The 19,230-nt window shown below is 39.0% G+C and overlaps 2 protein-coding genes across 2 annotated transcripts; both read left to right on the top strand.

The window, feature by feature from the left end:
- Positions 1-827: 827 nt before the first annotated feature.
- LOC137962852 (mitochondrial inner membrane protein OXA1-like) lies at positions 828-13,100 on the top strand. The gene is made up of 10 exons (XM_068809955.1): positions 828-893; positions 1,139-1,597; positions 10,416-10,506; positions 10,766-10,810; positions 10,929-10,987; positions 11,354-11,429; positions 11,538-11,669; positions 11,912-12,019; positions 12,181-12,235; positions 12,347-13,100. Exons 1-10 carry the CDS (start codon positions 886-888, stop codon positions 12,646-12,648), a joined length of 1,335 nt encoding a protein of 444 aa, XP_068666056.1. The 5' UTR covers positions 828-885; the 3' UTR covers positions 12,649-13,100.
- A 1,280-nt stretch (positions 13,101-14,380) lies between these two features.
- LOC137963402 (uncharacterized) lies at positions 14,381-16,379 on the top strand. The gene is made up of 4 exons (XM_068810525.1): positions 14,381-14,455; positions 15,585-15,688; positions 15,860-16,031; positions 16,266-16,379. The coding sequence occupies exons 1-4, from the start codon at positions 14,381-14,383 to the stop codon at positions 16,377-16,379; spliced, it is 465 nt and encodes a 154-aa protein (XP_068666626.1).
- The last annotated feature ends 2,851 nt before the right edge of the window (positions 16,380-19,230 follow it).

The following is a 19,230-nucleotide window of genomic DNA, read 5'->3' as shown; positions in this document are numbered from 1 at the left end:
CTCCTTTTGGTCGAGTCACGTTTTCAGTTGGCCAAGTTTTGACCTGGCGGGCCGCAAGGTATAATTGAAATGTAAGATATAATTTATTTTATATTTAAATAGCACGATTTAATTTTAAATATATCTTAAATATAAGAATCAATAATTAGATAATCCATTTATTTAATGTAGATATTGGTTGCGAGATAAAGATTTTTCTCACAAATATGGAATCTGAAAGAAAATTAATATGAAAAAAATAATTAAATATATAATTATTGGTTATAATTATGGATAATTAAATTAAATTATAATAAAATACATTCAATTACGAATAATTCTTGTGTACATATAAAATAGGATTAAAATTAAAAGGCTTCGGATAATTTACTTTTTTCAACTAATCTTTCCAGATTTATAAGTAGATACGGGCTTAAATATATAGATTACGGTATTTGAAAATGGATTATAGACAAAGTACATTTCAATTAACAAATGTCACATGTTAAATAATAGTAGCAATAACAAAAATAATAAAAAATAATATATTAATAGTAATAATAGTAATAATAATTATAATTTAACATTTAAGGGCGAGTTTTTTTATATATAATAACTGAATAAGTAATAAAGAGTATTTTACAAGAATTTTAGATAAAATCAGGTATTATCATGAGCGCCAAGTTTTTGTTGGATAAAAATAATTAACCACAGGGATACGTTAGATATGGGAGAAGCAAAAAAAAAATGGACCAGACAGTATACTACCTCAAACGGCTTCTGCAATTTAAGTATTTTGAACATCAAGGGTTTAGGGCCTGAGTCCAACTTGCGCGCGACGTCTCCGACTCCGGTTACTCTAACAGAGGAGGAAAAGCTAGGGGAGGAAATATATCTTACCTCTCGATGTTTAGGTAAAAGAAATCCTTACGTTAATTCATTTGCAGAAGTTATCAATTTTCCTATGTTTGATGGTAATTCACCTATGATTCTGCAAAGATCAAGTCTCTAAAGATCGCCCTATTCATGAAATTTTATTTATTTATCTTGGTAAGCGGAAGTTTTGTTTACTGGTAGGCTTTAAGCGTCACAGGTATCTCTTACATGTTAATTTAACGACAAACGAGGATGAATGCATATGGGAAAATTGCTCTTGCAGGCGTAGCATCTCCACGAGGTTCACACTGTTGGCTTCGCGCCTTCACCCTTCTTTTACTCATGTTCTACTTCCTAAAGATGATGATGAATCCCGACCTCTCCCCAAAAATACAAGTGAACCTCAAATCAGTGATTTGCAAGCACGTACATTTTACAGTAACTACAACACTTGTGGACTCAGCTCCCTCTATGGTGATTGGAGAGGTTTTACATCCCCTTGCCCTTTAGGTCTCAGCTCCTTTAGTCGTGGGTATTCTTCAAATGCAATTGGAGAAGGGACAGATACAATTGAGTATATGTCAGATGTTGCTGAGGTGCTTGCCGATAAGAGCACGGAAGCTCTCATGACACAGGCTCCTGTTGTGAGTGAGGTTGCCATTGCTGCAGCAGATTCTGCATTTCCGGTTGCTGCTTTGCAATACTTTATTGATGGGGTTCATTCCTTTACAGGCCTTAACTGGTAAATATACATCTTTTTAGGTCTGTTTCTCCTTTTTACAATCATTCTCGGAGTAGCAATTCTGAAAAAGAAAAGCTAGTTGCATCTAAGTACAGTCTGATTGCCATGTTCTTTCTTCTTTTAAATCTTGTGATATTTTAATTAGCTTAGTAACTTCTTGAGTCAAGAATGGCATTTTTTACCGTTTTACCACTTTACCCAACCAATAAGAATAAGTTATGGAATCTCGGACCTATTTAAGGATTTGATTAAGTTGATCTTATCCATCTACCATTTATTAAATGGAATGAATATGGATAAAGGGTATTTAAAAACTCATTGCCTAAGTATCTGCTTATGTAGAGGGCAACATGATACAAGTTGGTTTTCTTATATTTCTTTTGGGTTGAACATAGTAGATGACTTGATTTTGTTAGATATTTGGCTAAAGATTAGGTAATTATATGTCCAGTGAACAACATCAATGAATTTGATATTCGCCTTCTGTCATGCCAACTGGTGAATTTGAAAATTTATGTGGCTTTGACTAAGAGCTAATGCAATCATGTCAGTACAAAGGTGTAGTCAACTTCCGTAGCTGTCCAAAATGTAGATTCCTACTATGCCCTATGTCATGGAATACAGTGAGAGGGGACTATGAATATCATGGCCTAATCTTATTTGGAACAGCTATCTTATTCATTGCAGTCTCAGAACATATATTTTGTACTTTTGCTTGTGCACTGGGTCATTGAATTTCAAATGCATTTTCTTGCAAGCCAACTGCTGAAATTTTTAGTAGCATTAAGGAAAAAATGGAGTATTACATCCTCAAAGATGATAGCTCATGTGTCATGTACTAAGTTTCAGTTGTTAAGAGGAGTACATTCCAAGCACCATTAAGGTTTTTGATACCTTGTAAGATGTGAGTTAAGAAACTGTACATGTCATTCCATCAATGTGATTTACTGAAACTAGAGATGGTTGCCTTTCTACTATACAGAGTCCACCCATTTTTCTCACCTTGGGACCATCCTAATCTTGGTCCAAAGGAGCAATTATAAACTGCTAGTTTTTATTTTTATTTTTTATAAAGATGTATTTATATTAACAAGAGAAAATTTACAAAGGGAGAGGGAGCAAATCCCTTACAACAAGAGATTGCAGGGAAGCTCCCTCCTTGGTAAGCACATCCGCTGTCGAATTTGCAGATCTCGGAATGTGAGACCAAATACAAGACAAATATGATACAATACCCAAAATCTCCTGAAATATGTCCCAATGCCTCCATGGGGGAGGGGAATTACGTTGGCACCAACCAATCACTACCTTGTAGTCTCCTTCAATGTGAATAGGCCCACTGCAGTTGTCTCTTAACACCCGAAGCCCATTAAGAAGGCCATGTAACTCTGCCGACGTAGAGTCAGAGATACCTAAAGGATCGGCAAAGGAGAAACATTGATTTCCAGATGAATCCGAAATCACGCCCCCAAAAGCAGTGATCCCTGGATTGCCAAGAGAAGAGCTATAAAAATTCAATTTTAGGTAACCAGTCTCCGGGGGAGTCCATTCTTCATAACTTGAACCTTGATTCCAATGTGCATCCTTGCCAACTTGCTCCAGTTATCTCGAATGGTGGTGCCCTTGAAAGAGCAAAAAGGCTTTTTAGTCAATAGCCAGGTGGATATTTGCCCTGTCATTCTATCAACTACTCTAGCCTCAAATTCACTTTTAGCATCAAACCGCCTTCTATTCCGTTCATTCCAAAGCCCCCATGAAACGAAACTAGCACAGGCTGAGATAATCAATTTGCTGAGACCAGGAAGGGGATAACCAATGATCGACTTGTAGAAACCTATCAGATCAGTAGCTATACAGAATTGAATCTCCAACTTGCATAAAACAGAGGTCCACACATTCCATGAGAATTGACACCGGAGAAGAGTATGGTTGGCAGATTCAGCTTCATTGTTGCAAAAAGGACATAGTGGGTCTATAGATGGGTGACCTCTTCTTCTTAGCACATCAGCCGTGAGAATTTTACTTTGGCAGGTACTCCACATGAAGAATTTTACCTTTGGAGGGGTACATAGTCTCCAGACAAAGTAGATATCATGCTCACTTTGCGTCGGATCCCAACCATTTATGTATCTGTATGCCAAAGCAATTGAGAATTTTTCGCTTTTGTCTAGCCACCAAATGAGCTTGTCTGCATTGGAAGGTCTAATTTTGACATGATTCAAAGAATCCAATAGACTGTTGTCTTCCATAGCCTCCGTATCTGATAGACCCCTTCGAGGGTGTAGGTTCATACCACCCCCCTCAAATGCATCGGCAACTGAAATCTCCCTTTGTGTGGAGAGAAGGAAAAGATTTCTGAAAGAGTTCCGCAAAGGTTCCTGCCCTGTCCACTAGTCACCCCAAAATTTAATAGATCTGCCACTCCCGACAAAGAATCTATAGGCTGATGAGAAATTCTGAAGAAGCAGATAAATAGATCTCCATATTGAGGATAGTCCTCTCCGATTTCCTCCAGACATCCACCGTGACAAATTCCTACTCAACTTGGCCCGAACCATATCCTTCCAAAGATTAGAAGAATTTGTGTTGAACTTCCAAATCCATTTAAGCAGTAGAGCTTTGTTCATTTCTTTTGATTTCCGAATCTCTAATCTACCAATCTCTTAGGAAGGCATGCTTCATTCCATTTGACCAAGTCATATTTGAAAGAATCACTTGATCCTCTCTAGAGGAATCTTCTTTTCATTTTATCTATGGCTTTGCATACTGAAGATGGGCAAGGCATAAATGATAGAGAATAATTAGGAATGCCAGCAATACATGACTTAAGGAGGATTAGTCTGCCTGCCTTACTGAGAAGACGCCCCTTCCAACTTGCTAACTAAGACTCAATCTTTTCGACCACTGGGTTCCACAAACTTTGGGAGATACGCCCATGAAACAGAGGAAGACCAAGATACTTTGCTGGAAGAGTAGCCGTAGAGCATCCAAATAAATTTGCCATCTCTGCAAGGTTCTCTGGGCTCACATTAAAACCTATGAGAGAGGTTTTTCCCCAATTAACTTTCTGACCTGATGCAATTTCAAAAAGCCCTAATACTGCTTTTATCCTCCTTGCAGTATCCATATCACTGATGCCAAAAATAATAGTATCATCCGCATATTGCAAAATCGGTATATTAAATGGCTGGCGGGGGCTTTTTGGGGAAAGTCATCCAAGGTCAACCGCCGAATAAAACATAGCCGAGAGGAATTCTACTACTATGTTGAATAAGAGTGGAGAGAGAGGGTCACCTTGCCTAATCCTCCTAGTTCCTTTAAAAACGTCATTTTTCTTCAAATCCATTTTTTCCATTATCTCATCGAGTAGTAGGGTCCTGTTGACTCGGTCAAAAGCTTTTTCCAGATCAATCTTGAGGGCAATTCTCGGGTCCTGGTTATGCTTGAAGTGATCCATAAGCTCGTGCGCGGCCATTGTGGAGTCTAAAATTTCTCTCCCCTTGAGGAAAGCGCCTTACTGACGATGGGGAGCAATACCTTTAAACGGTGGGCTAGGAGTCTTGCAATAATTTTGTATGCACTTGAGACTAGACTGATAGGGCGAAAATCCTCTGGTTTTTCCACAGTTGCTTTCTTTGGAACCAAAGTGATAAATGATGCACCGATGCTGTGGAATGTTATGCCATTTTTGAATAAACCCCCGATCATAGCATTGATATCTTCCTTAATCCGGGTCCAAAATGTTTTCAAAAAATCTCCATTAAAACCATCAGGACCCGGGGCCATATCACTTTCCATGCCCAAGACTACCCGCTCAATTTCTTCCAAAGAGAAAGGAGATTCAATAAGTGAGGCAGTTGTTGTGGAGATACGGGAGAAATTGATGTGTGAAAACCTCGGCTTGTTGGTACACTCCTTCAAATATAAATCTGTAAAAAACTTAACCAATTCATTAGTAATTGAGGTCCGACACGACGTTACCTCATTGTTAATGCCTAATGAGGTAATTCGGTTGGATCTCCTTTTTGCCGAGGCGATGGCATGAAAAAACTTTGTATTTGCATCTCCCTCCTTTAACCATTTAAACCTGGATCTTTGCTTTCACCGAATCTTCTCTTGATGCAAGATAAAATTAAGCTTATTATTTAGAGAATTTCGGAGTGAAAACTCATCAGAATTTAAATACCTCTGTTCCTCCACCAGGTCTAGCGCCGCAATCTAAGAGATAAGAGAGTTCTTCTCGGCCACCATAGAGGCATGACGACTCTTGGCCCACTCTTTAATTTTTTCTTTTAAGAACCGCAGCTTTAGAGGGAATGCCCACTCCCGTCTACCGAGGTAAGGATCCGCATCCCACCAATCATTAATAAGAGCTTCAAAAATTTCCTCCATTAACCATGAGTTTTCAAAGCGGAAAGGCGAGGGTCCCCACTTTTCAAAGTGGTTGTCAAATTGAAGGGCCAATGGTCAGATCCGACCTTATTGAGAACTCTTCCTGTGACATTCTCAAACATCTGCATCCAGTCATGGTAGGCTAGGAAACGATCCAATTTTGATTATATGGGTTGTTGCTGGCCATTAGACCACGTGTAGTTCTTCCTGGATAAGGGATTCTCATCTAGCCCACACCCACCAATGAAATCTGAGAAGCCTCGCAATGAGGCCGAAATTCGGACTGACGGAGGCTTTTTCTCATGACAATATCTGATAGCATTGAAATTTCCTACAAAAATCCACAGGAGATTCCAATTCTGCTGAAGTGAATTGAGTTCCTCCCAAAAAAGGCTACGATCCCTGTATCTGGTTGGACCATACACTCCACCCACACACCAACTTCTGCCGGAAGAGAGATCTCTCAATTGAATACCCAGCGAATACTGCCCCTCAATGATATTAATAGAGTCATAATGAGCCGAGTGCCATGCTAAAAATATACCTCCAGAGTGGCCAATAGCATTCACAGCTGCCCACTTTATTGAGGGACATGACCAGAGCTCCTTGGCAATGGCATTTGTCATCTCTTGGCACTTTGTTTCTTGAAAGATAACTATAGAAGGCTTGAATTGAGAGAGGAAGTTTGATATCATGACGCGCTTCTGGACGACACCAATACCTCTGACATTCCAAGATAGGAAAATCATTTGCTACCTCAGTTTTGAACTCTCGATGCGATACTGTCCCCTGGCAGCTGACCTTGGTAAACAACCCCCATTAAGCTTGCCAACCTCATCATGTTTTGCCATGTCTCTTCATTTATGACTCTCAATTTGGAGTGCCTCCACAAAACGAGCAGATCTGTCATTTGGAGTGGGAGGTGGTTTAACCATATTCTTCCTCTCAGCAAGTCGGGTAGATTCTCTCTCAATATCTCAGTTCCCACTTGCCTTCTTCTTCTTTGATATGTGGCCAGGATAGGCGGAGAGGTTGGGAGAGGATGAGGGGTGGAGTTGGAAAATTTCGACTGCTTGGGCACCATGTCTGTCTGCCTTTCTGTTCTTGCAGAGCCGAAATCTTGTTCCGGAGTGGGGCAAAGGTTTAGATCTGTGATGGCGACTCCAGGCATAGACTTCAAATCCGAAACGAGCTCAGGTCCCGAGAGAATATTTGAGCCCTCAGTTAGCCGAACATGCGTGGTGCTTGGTTCAAGGTTTAGATTAAACCTCTCTTTTTTCTTTTTTGTATTCCCGAAATCGACTTCCTGGTTGTATCCCCCGAGATCGACTTCCTGCATGTCAGAGCCGTTGGGAGGGTCTTTCTAGAAGGGAGGGCATTTCTGGAATTGAGTTTTAGACAGAGGGTTTGTGATGGGTTCGGGAAAAGATGAGAAAAAAAGAGGTGGAAATAGGAGAGGGTATTTTCGGGATTTGATTTTCCAACCAAAGCACTATCCGTATTGCAAGAAGAGTCACAATCAGAACTTTGCCCAGGAGAAGTGGGGTCTGACAGACTCTCATTTTGTTTGCCATTTAAAATCGAGATAAGGGTGGACTCGATTTCCGAGACGAGGTCAGGTCTCGGATTACTCGTTTGGCTCATCAGATTTGTATTCGAATTTGGGGTAGACTCTGTATCCGAGACGAAATCAGATCTCGGAATAAGCGTCTGACTCGTCAAACTTGAGATTTGAAAAGTTTTGAATGGGGACTGGCTATTTGAATTCGAATGTGGGTTAGACTCCACATCCGAGACGAGATCAGATCTCGGGATACACCTCTGCCTCGTCAGATTCGAAATTTGAAATGTTTTGAAATGCGGATGAGAGGATTTCTCATTGGAGTTCATGAATGATAGGCTGGATGAGGGGCCAAATACGCTACCCTCTTTTCCGTTTTGGGAATTTGGGACTGGTTTTAATAAAGTTGGCACTGGGTTTAAAGATATTGATGCAGATCCCGTTTTCCCAGATTGGGAGTCCAGGTTTAATTTAAATACCTCTGACATGCACGCATCGACTCTTGGGATAGGAGTACTTCCCGAATAGCTTCTCTCTGAATTTATCTTCAAGTTCGAATCTAAGTCAAGACTCGGTAGGGAGGAGGACTCACCTGAACAGAATCCTGACTGATGTCTCCTGACTTGACTCGTTCAGGGCTCTCGTAAGCTGTGACTGCCGGCGTGTTGCTTCTCCCTCGCGTCTGGCGACATTCCGGTGGGCTCAGTATGTAGAGTTCCCCGAATGATACCTCTATCCACACGAAATCGCCACCGAAGCATAGTTTCTGAAAACAGGGCTCTCTCCAACGGGAGTTTGGGTCGACAAATGCCATCGCAACGTCGAGCTTTGATCCCTCCGTTGTGGTGTCCGACCACTAGATGATCTTTTTGAATGTGGTAAAAATTTCGTTGAGAACCTCTGTCATCCATAGCTAAATTGGAAGGCCTCGGATCAAGACCCATTGGCCAAGAGGCTTGCATATCGAAGTTTCTTTCCACTTTGATACAAATAAATCTTCTTCCCGGAGCCATTTCCTGTTATCCAAGATTTCTTTCATCTCCTCTTTCGTTTGAGGGAGAACCAGCCATTTTCGCGGCTCTATCCACGCAACCATGGGTTGGGATCGGAAGGAATCTCCGAACCAAATCGTGAGGTTAGCGCTATTCCATCTTTCAAAGGGCGATTCCACGATCAATCCGACTCTGAGTTTTTGCTTCCCATTTTCGAAAATTTCGGGGGGTAAGGTTATGGATGGGATCTGGTAGGTCGTGTGGGAGATATTCTGGAGGGTGGTGGTTTAGGGATTGGGTTTTCCGAAATGGGGGTTGGAATTGGGGGGAAGTGTCGAGAGTCTTTTCTGGGAGGGGAGAATGTTTTTCCATTTATCGGCATGGGGTAGTCAGCATTCTTCTCTCCAATGGCCAGGATTGAGTTCCGCATCTCTTTCCAGAACTGGGCTTGTCCGAGAGTCTCTGGTAAGTATACCCGCGCCATGATTGTAAGCCCTCTTCTCTGTATCACCTTGAGCTCTCTGATCCCTTGTTTTCTGAATACAGAAAGGGAGAAGGAGATTTCCCCAATCCTGATTTCCCCTAGTCTCGGAGCGTTGCCGGAAAGACCTTCCTCCAGGCATCGGGCAAAATCCGAGACAGAAGCCAGGGGAATCGAAATAAAGGAGCTTCTTCGTCCGTTTCGCAGCATGATTTGGACTGCCTTGGTATTCCGTCCCTGCTTTAGGGCCATTGTGATCTCAGAATCGTCGTAGCTCCATGATGAGCCTTCCGTCTTGCCATTTTCTTTCCTTCTCGCTGATTTTCCTTTCGCCGTACTCCAGGGGCCATCTTCCTCCATCGCCTGCGATTTATCGCGGTCTTCTGGTCTCTGCTGAGTCTCTGCTGAGTCTCTGTATCAGGACTCTTCTCTGCAGCTGCCGAGGATAAAATCGATTTTTCTCCTGCCCCCTGCTGCCGAGGGGAGGTTCTTCCCGAGCAACGGTGGTTCCTCTTCACGCTCCTTCAGTCGTCGCCTCATTGCCTCCCGAATATCTCTGGCTTCTCTTACTGATCCAAACGAGAAGCCACTGTGACCGTGCTAGAAGTTAATCATGTTGTGAAGGTATTTGCTTCATTTGATGTTGAAACCATAAACCGCTAGTTGTGGTGGGTGGTTAGAAACATGATGGCTCCATTACTCTCTCTTACTCTGGTCATTTGAGCATGACAAAATCCATGAAGTTTAAGTTTGTTTTCTCTTACTGAGCTAGGAATCTTTAGAGCTAATCTTGCTGGCCTGTTGGAATTAGAACACAATTCCAAAATTGTCATAGGCTGCTGCAATATCAATGCTCTGCCTCGGTGTCTTTGACATAATTTTCATGAGATTCATGATCTTGTTAAGGACATTACATTTTTATGGAAGCTTTATCTTGGCTAAGCCAATTGTAGCTTTCCCAAAACAAAAGTGGGTCCTAAGCACCATTGAGATTTATTTCTTTATTTATTTTACTTTTCCTGAAGAGCACCCATTGTTAAGTTTGCTATCTTGTAAGATGTGGAATGAGAAACTGTTGCCCTGCCCTTCCTATTTTCTTCTTTTACTTGGTCGATGTTTGCTGTTAGATGGTGGGACTTTCAGGAAGCAAGTCTATGTGGCACCACTTCTATTTTGTCTACTTGTGGCATGTTTTGACATTTCTGCATTTCCTTGAATCCCTTCTTCCGTTCAAAGGTCATGTATTCACTCAGCGCAATGTTTCATCCTTTTGCATGAAAATGAAGGGTTTGTCATTTGTTATTGATAAAATAAAGAAGCCTACTCATGTAAGATGCAACAATACTCTTGACTTGACACATCAAATTCTCAATGCATGATGACGTTGTCCAGGTGGGCCTCAATTATGATAACAACTATTTTGATCCGAACAGCCTCAATTCCTTTGCTTATTAATACACTAAAAGCCACCATCAAGCTCTCTGTAAGTTGCATTGCTGGACTTGGATCCTTTTGTTCTTCATTTTTGTATCTTCTGGGTTATATTCACTTCAAACATCTAGTATTGACTAGTAATCATTGATATGGATAACTCTACCATTAATTAGCACCATTTTTTCAGAAATTTTTATTTATTTTCAAAATTTAGTTACAACTACTAGGAATACTGACTTTAAATTGTCTCAGAATTTAACTGGCTAATTTCTGTCAATTGGTGGTAACATTTCATGAATTGTATGCAGCAACTGAGGCCTCATATGGAAGAAATCAAACAGCAAATGCTTGATGTATGTTTGTACTTCATTGTTCACGCCATTTTCAGTTTCAATAGAGCAACATCTTCTTGCAACCCACTTGTGGCATGTTGTATATCCTTTTTTAGCTAATATGTTCATTTTATTGCAGTCAGTGGATCCTGAGAATGTGGCTGAGGGACAGAGAAAAATGAAGAAGCTGTTGACAGAGTAAACAACACCAGACATGCCTCTTCTGTTTTTGCTCATTTGGTTGTATTTGGTGGATAACCCTGAGACTAATATTCGGGAAGCTGTTTAGGCATCCATATCCTTGCTAGCATATACTGAATATTGTACTCAGTGATTTACAAAATTAGTTTTCGAGTTGCATAGTCATGGATTAGGAATTCTAGATTGGCTAAAGCTATTTGCAGAAACATTTTGTAGACTGAGCCAATTAAGAAAGATATTGTGGATCAGTTGTACCTGATACTCTTTATACTTTTGTTTCTTTTAGTAGTCTTTGTTGTGATGCAAAATCTCCATCCATTTCAATTATCTTAGTCATCTTCTCTGACGTTACGTTTTGCGTAGGCACAAGGTCACTCCATTCTCTCCAATGAAGGGGCTTCTTATTCAGGGCCCACTTTTTGTCAGCTTTTATTTAGCTGTAAGAGGCTTAACCTCTAATTGGTGTTAAATCTCATCTGCAAGTTCTTTTTGTTCTTGTCTTAATATTTGATGTTCTGACACATATACCTTCTCTTCCCTTGTATAGATCACGAACATGGTTGAGAAAGTCCCATCATTTAAAACAGGTGGTGCTCTCTGGTTTACTGATCTCACTACTGTGGACAGCATGTTCATTTTTCCTGTGGTCACTGCCTTCACCTTCTTGATAACTGTTGAGGTATATATTTCATTTAACATCTTTAAAGTTTGTTGTTTCACTGCAATGGCTTGGTTTGCAACTCTTATATTTTTGTGTGATTTTCATCCATTATATTTGAAATTCTGTTTTTGCCTGGTTCTTCTTGGTATGGGTCTAATCCCATAGTAGTGGATGCCTCATTGTTAATTGCTTTTAAGCCATAACCTTCAAATCCTGTGATCAGGCAAACTAAGGATTTGCTGTTTCGTGTTCTTTCCCAGCTTAATGCACAAGAGGGTATGGAAGGGAATCCTGTTGCTGGTACTGTGAAGACCTTTTCCAGGGGTCTTGCTGTTCTTACAGTTCCATTTACAATGAACTTTCCAAAGGTTATTCAGCCTAATAATTGGTGAACCAAATAGCATACAATTTGTCATTTGTGTTTCATGTTGTTCATGTCCCATGTGTATTGGTAAAACATGATAAGGTGTTTTGCTTGTATATTCTTATTTATATTTTTTCTTCCTTCTTTTATATATTTTCTTGGCAGGCCATTTTTTGTTACTGGGTCACCTCAAACTTGTTCTCACTCTGCTATGGGCTAGGTGAGTTGATTCTTCATGTTGGTTGTAGAAAAAGTACTGCATTCTTCTTTTGGTGCCAGGGATTTTAACTGTTTTTTTTTTTTGTCTTTTCACCCTTTTTCTTTGTTACAGTAATTAAAAGACCTGCAGTTAAGAAACTTCTCGGTATTCCTCAATTCGTTCCCCCTCCCCCAACCACAACTCAACAGCCTAGCATACCTTTCTTTGGAGGGCCCAATTCAGTCATTGGCAGAGCTAAAGCAATACTAGAACAGGCGAGATCAGCAGGATCAACCACCTCTCCCCTTTCAAATGAACAACAATCTAAGCTTCCTGGAAGAAGGGTATCATCCTCATCTGCAGTTATTAGCCAGCGGATTAAAAACTTAGAAAGGACAGTAAAAAGAAGAAAGAAAAGCAAGAAAGGACAGTGATCCATCTTCCTTATAGAATTTCCAGGATTCATTGGCAACAGGATTTTATGCGCAAGGATGCATAAATAAATCGAATAGTAGAGTACAGAACACAGGTTATTTCCGGGAAGTTCTGTTTAATATGAGAAATTTTGTTTTCCTTTTCGGGTTAATCACAATTTACAGAATGAGAAAAGATCTGAGTTTATACACCCTTGTATTTTTCACTTATTATTTTGCCCAGAATGTTATATGCCTAGTGATAGTTCACTTCTGTTATGATCATGGGCACAGTCATCTTGATAAACACTTTTTGACAAGAAATGGGTGTAATCCCGGTTAAGAGCCAGGGAATTTATAGAATCTGTTACAGTAGCTCTGTTCCATTTCCATCTCTGTAAGCAACTGAACATGATTACTTGTTCTGTATTTTTTCTTAAGTCAGTGTGGTCGTCCAACCACTGATTGAGACAATCGTGTATATAAACTAAGAGCATGCTAGCTTCACCTACTGAAACTATTTTTGCATTGTTTTCTTCAGTTAAACTCTCTACCGAGCAAGGTATCTTTGCAATCTGATGCCACATAGTGGTCTTTCTCCATAATATGGATTATGTTATGAATCACACGTTCTAATTTCTTTTAAACCAACGAGAGTAATAATAATAATTATAAAAGAAAAAAAAAGTAACCAAAGAAAATACAACAAGATTTACATATGTTCACCTCAAGGTGAGATTAAGTCCTGTTTTTCGCCGCTGTAATAATTTATTATGAAGATGAAATAGTTTATAAAGAGAAATCGTGCACATTTGGAAAATGAGATTTCCGATACAGGGACTATTGATTGAGATATCGGCCATGCATCATCCATGATTATGGAGCAATAAATGTTAATTGTCTGTTCTAATTAGCAAGTAAGCTCATACAGAACGAGAATAGAGTAGGTAAGCTACCAAAAGTGGTGGATGTTGAGAGTAGTAGCAGCTTTTGGTGTGGCGGGGCCTTTCCCAGTGATTTGAGTTTGGTTTCACGAACCGGTTTTGGGTTTGTTAATATCTTTCGCAAGAACCAACGAATTTGTTTAGCAATTTTTATAAAAAAAGGAAAAAAAAAAGGGCTCATATTTCAACGGTAACTTTATCAAAGTTTTGGGATTTTTGCATTTTTTAATTTCCCCTTTATTTTTTCGTATCATCAAAGAACAAAATATTCATTTTTCCTAAATAACATAATTGTTTTTTTTAAAAGGTAGAAAAAAGAAGAAAAATAAATTCATCTGGAAGCCTGGAAGAGAGAACAAGATGAAGAATCGGGTTCCATTAGAAACAAGATGAACCGGAATTTTTATTAGCCCAAATTTGTTTTAAAACCCTGCGACAGTTATGAAATTTGATCACACGTTCGATCTCCTGTTTCTTCTTGAATGGGAAACGGTTCTGTCCATTCAAATTCCCTACTCTTCCTTTTACTGATGCAACTCAAATGCTTTCCTTGAGTTACTGCTCCCACCTGCAGAAGATCAAGGGAGAGAACATAAGCGGGAGAGATTGAGGTTTTGTAGATGCTGGAGTTTCTGTTCGGCTGGCGAAAGGCCACAAAATGGTATTGATAACGTAAATTGAAATTTTGTTTGTTTTTATTTTTCTGGAATTTTGGTTTAGCTCTGCTGAATTTTGTGCTGTTCGGTAGCAAGGATCTTATAAGGTGCGTCAGGTGCCGGCTAAAGCTGCTGAGGACTAAGAGATACGTCATGGTGAAGCAATTGAGAGAAGACATAGCTCAGCTTCTCATCAACGGGCATCGCCCAACCATCATCTTTTCTCGGGTACTCACCCTCTCTCTGCGTTTTTTTTGCTGTGCATTTTGTTTCTCTGATGCATGTTCGAACGTCTGTCTGATTAACCATTGATGTTTGGTTCGGTCGTCTGAAGACGAGCATCTCCATGGCAGAGGACACCAGCAATTTAGTTGAAAATCGAGCGAGTTAACAGTTAGGAGAATCAAGAGAAAACCAAAGGGGTAATAAATGTAAAAATGTGAGTAAAATGATCAATGAGGAGTGACATTTGATGTGTGTCAATCCATCTTGAACTGATCAGCGTTATTTTTGGATCTTTTTGAGATATCTCTACTCTTCTTACTGCTGACTGTATCTGAAGAAATGGGATTCGTAGTATAATTTTCCTTTGTTTTCTTCTCCCTTGGATTAGGCTACATCTGTGGCTTATTTATGTTTCCCATATTTCAATTTTATTTTCGCATATTTTTTCATTGTATCAGAGCAAAACTTGCATCCTGGATTAGATTCCTAATTTTCGGATTATTTATGTTCGGTTTTCTATATTTATCCATCTTATACGAAGTTTGAGTAATATTTAAAATAACGATGCTTTTATATAGTTTTTTCCATGATTTTGGCCACTAAAATCTGAAAATGGAGCTCAATTGCCGATTTTCCGGCATCGGACACCTACGTCCGGAGGTTGAAGACGAGCCAGCGTGGTTCGCTGGGTCCGGTTTCAAAGGCTGAATCAACGGTCTAAATCGCGGACTCCCGATGGGATGGTACCAGATCCGAGAGGGAAACCGCAACCACATCCGACGCGCAAACCCGATCCGTATTCGCGCCGTTGCGCCACTTGGGTTCCCAAATTTCAGGTCGTATTCGACTGGTTTATGGGTTTTTAGCGCCGCCATTTGAAAACCTGATCTGGGTTTTTACCCGATCCGCCGTCCCAACGCCGGTCCGACTCTATCCGTTTCTTGGGTTCCTTTTTTCTTCTTTTGGTTTTGTTTTCTTCAGTTTGTTCTGTTTCTGTAGTTTTCACCCACGTCGTAAAAAAATTAATGCATGTTAGTCAGTTTGTTCTGATTTGCTCTGTTTCTGTGGTTTCCGGCCGAGGTTCATCTCCAATTCTCCGTATCATTGAGTAACCATTACTCTTTATGTGCAGGTTGAGCAACTCTTCAAGGCCCAAAGCATACTATCTGCATATGATCTACTAGACCACTTTTGTGAATTCATCATCATAAATCTGTCCTACATTCGCAAACACAGGTCCGAGTAGTACAGTGATCTTACCAACAATTTCAATTCCATTTCCGAAGTAATACAACGAAGCACTATAATTTTCTTGAGCTGTGACTGATCAGAATTATGACTGGAAAAACACTTTCTCTCTGTGGATCTGTAATTGGCTGATGAGGATTTGTCAATTTGCTCTCGCAGGGACTGTCCTAATGACATTAACGAGGCTGTCTCAAGTTTGATATTTGCCGCTGCGAGATGTGCAGACCTGCCTGAATTGCAAGCGCTGCGAAAGCTATTTGGAGAACGTTATGGGAACGATTTTGCAGTTGCAGCTGTTGAATTATTTCCTGGAAACCATGTTAATCCGCAGGTAGTCGAGTTCTAAAATTCTTTTTCATCTCGGATGCTGATGATTTCATCCAATCCAGTCCATTCCAGTCTTTTTGAGATGGTTTTCCATATTTGCTATATTATTTGTTCTCTTCTGGTTTTGTCTACATCTTAAGGCATGAAGTGATTACAGTTACTGCGGCTATACTGTTTAGAATGCAATGTGTTTCTGCTTTATTCTTTGACACTTGCTTTCCTTTGCTATATTCTGAAGATAAGTGAGAAGCTTTCAGTGAAATCAGTGTCAGATGGTGCAAAATTGAAGCTGCTCCAAGAAATAGCTCGAGACTGGAATCTACAGCAGGTTCATCTCAAAAAGCATCTATGATTCATAATACGTAGGCCAAAAGATTTCCTTCTTCTGTACAGTCAATGGTGGTCTAGCTACTGTTTGTAATCTTCTTATTTTAATATTTATTACCTTCAGGTAGATGTTCCAGCAGTCCAGAAGACTGATGCAGAATGGAGAAAGTATCTTTCTGAAGGAGACATTAAGGTTCTTCATACTGATGTCCGCCATGATCATTTCTGCAAAACTAATGTGGTAGGGATTGCAGGAATGTATCAACAAGAGATTGTTGGACATAATAATGCCCAAAAGGATGAGGCTTCTGCCTTTGATTTGTCACCAAATTTCAACAAACTGGGTGGCAGTCAGTGCTGGTCCAGTGGAAGTTCTGATATGATCATCGATTCCGTTGGCGTTGCCAGAAAATGTAGCCCAGGTAAATATACTTGAGCTTCTTTATCTCCCTCTGCAAATAGAGATTAGACATTCATTCATAATCCATAGTGGCATAAAATTTTCAACAGGATGAAGGCTTTTACTGTTTATCTTGGTTGCGTGCAGAAGAGACTCGAGCCCACAAGCTAGAAGAAAACACAACTAAAGATGAAGGCTGGATTTTGTTAAAATTATCAGATTCTGGTCGTCACAATTATTTTGAAATGCAAACCGAGATTATAAAATCACGGGCTGGAAGATCAAGTTCAGGATACAGGAAGTCCAGCAAAAAGAGGAAGTCATCGAGACCTGTTTCCAGATGGCGGTATCTCTCTAGGCAAAGCAATGTATTCAACCTTTTTGCAGAAAATAATGACCCAGGACATCGTCCTGGAACAAGAAGACGAAGCCAATCTGGAAATCTTCATAACCCTCGTGGAACTTTGATCTCCAGTGCGTTAACCATGAAAGATTTAGAATCTTTACTATACTACGACGATGTTTCTGACAGTTCCGAGGTTGACAATCCTGTTGTTTCTCAGAAGATCAAAATGGATAGCCATAAGAGAACAAAACCAGATGCAGGAGCCGAACGTAGCAAAAGACGTTCTCAAATGCCGAAGGAAAGATCAAGGAGCTATTCATTTGGAGGCCAAGTGAAGCCGCCTTCTCATCAACGTAAATATAATGGAAGGCGACGATCGTTCACCAACAGCAGCAACTGTGACATGGGCAGTGAGTATTGTTTGGATCATCCGTGCTATTTCTTCACCAGTGATGTTGATGAAGAACTTGACGACCAGACCAGACATACCAGAGGCGTACCAGAGACTGTTCAAACTTCTCATTCACGGGATTCAAGCCCCTACATGGACATGCAAAGATATGCCACTACTGCAGAGTCTCAACGCCATTCACTCGTGAAAGAAACGAAAGTAGCAGAGGCGGAAACACAGCAACAAGGTGAAAAGGCAAGAGGCGCGCCTTATTCACGGGCCATGACAATGCCGACTGAACGATCAAAGGTAACAGGGAATAAAGAAACCTTGAGATGCTCTTCGTTTGGCTATGTCCATCCCAAGCTCCCGGACTACGACGAATTAGCAGCCAGATTTACTGCCATGAAGAAGGAACACTCGAAGAAGTACGCAACAACTGCTACCCGCCATTAGAAAGAGCTTAAAGACCACATTTCTTGTCAAAATTCTGTATATAATTATGTATGTATCTTCACTGCAGACATATCATCTCATGAACAGGTTGATTTCACTTCTCTTATCAATTGATTGTTGTCGTAGATTAATATACAGCAACTAACTTAATTCAAGGATAGAGACTCATGGGTTGTGGTGCAATCTGTGCTTTAAGAAAGACAAATTGTTACATAATTAAAATTTGGGAATTTTACTAAAATAACAGTTTGAAAAAATTTATTTCTGAAAACAACCTATACTTGCAAAAATACCGAACTTTGACCGGTCCACTGTACATGTGGAGAGTCAAATGCGACATGTAAGCTTTGACTCCTTACATGTCGCCATGTCATCAGTGCGATATACCATAGATTAACACATCGTCTACCACGTCATTATAGTTGACATGTATTCTGCCACATCATTACATGATAAAATTTTGAATAAATTTAAAAAAATCAAATACACTTTTTATTACCTTATATCTAAAATAATAAATTATTAACAAAATTTAATAAACAATTAAAAAATTAACTCTTTCTTATTTAACACCATTTAATAACAATTAAAATATTTATTAATTAAAAAAAATTATCGTTACACTTTTTATTTCTTCATATTTTAAAAAATAAAATAAAATAAGTAAATTAATTAGATTTAAAATATTTATAAATTAAAAAAATAAAAAAAATTATTTTAGAGTTTAAAAATACAATTTATTTGTATACTTTTTATCACCTTATTTACAAATTTTAAATATTTATAAATATAAAAAATATAACTCTTACCCATTTATTATGGATTTAAAATATTTATAAATTTAAAAAATCTTGCTCTTAAGTCTTACCCATGTTTTATCGATTTAAAATATTTAAAATTTTAAAAAAATATACAAAAAAGTTATTTTAGAGTTTAAAAATACAATTTATTTGTATTCTTTTTATCACCTTATTTAAAAATAATAATATTTATAAATTTAAAATATTTATAAATAGAAATAATCTAACTCTTACCCATTTACTATGGATTTAAAATATTTATAAATAGAAAAAAATTTACTTTTAATTCTTACCCATATATTATCCATTTAAAATATTTTTAAATAGAAAAAATTTTACTCTTAAGTCTTACCCATATATTATTCATTTAAAAAATTTATAAATTAAAAAAATATACAAAAAAGTTGTTTTAGTGTTTAAAAATATAATTTATTTGTATACTTTTTATCACCTTATTTACAAAATAATAAATTATTAAAAAAT

This window comes from Aristolochia californica, unplaced genomic scaffold (assembly GCF_029961685.1).
Source record: "Aristolochia californica isolate CCGP_79_NKW_82.1479 unplaced genomic scaffold, dmAriCali1.0.hap1 SCAF_4, whole genome shotgun sequence".
Lineage (NCBI taxonomy): Eukaryota > Viridiplantae > Streptophyta > Magnoliopsida > Piperales > Aristolochiaceae > Aristolochia > Aristolochia californica.
This window is presented reverse-complemented; position numbering and strand designations above follow the sequence as displayed.

Bases quoted from the DNA above. Each gene is read 5' to 3' on its own strand.
- LOC137962852 (XM_068809955.1), top strand. The intron at 10,988-11,353 runs GTAAACAACACC...CGTTTTGCGTAG, and splicing joins ATGAAGAAGCTGTTGACAGA to GCACAAGGTCACTCCATTCT. The intron at 12,020-12,180 runs GTTATTCAGCCT...TTTTCTTGGCAG, and splicing joins TTACAATGAACTTTCCAAAG to GCCATTTTTTGTTACTGGGT.
- LOC137963402 (XM_068810525.1), top strand. From the start codon at position 14,381: ATGGTGAAGCAATTGAGAGAAGACATAGCTCAGCTTCTCATCAACGGG. The intron at 15,689-15,859 runs GTCCGAGTAGTA...TTGCTCTCGCAG, and splicing joins TCCTACATTCGCAAACACAG to GGACTGTCCTAATGACATTA. The intron at 16,032-16,265 runs GTAGTCGAGTTC...TATATTCTGAAG, and splicing joins GAAACCATGTTAATCCGCAG to ATAAGTGAGAAGCTTTCAGT.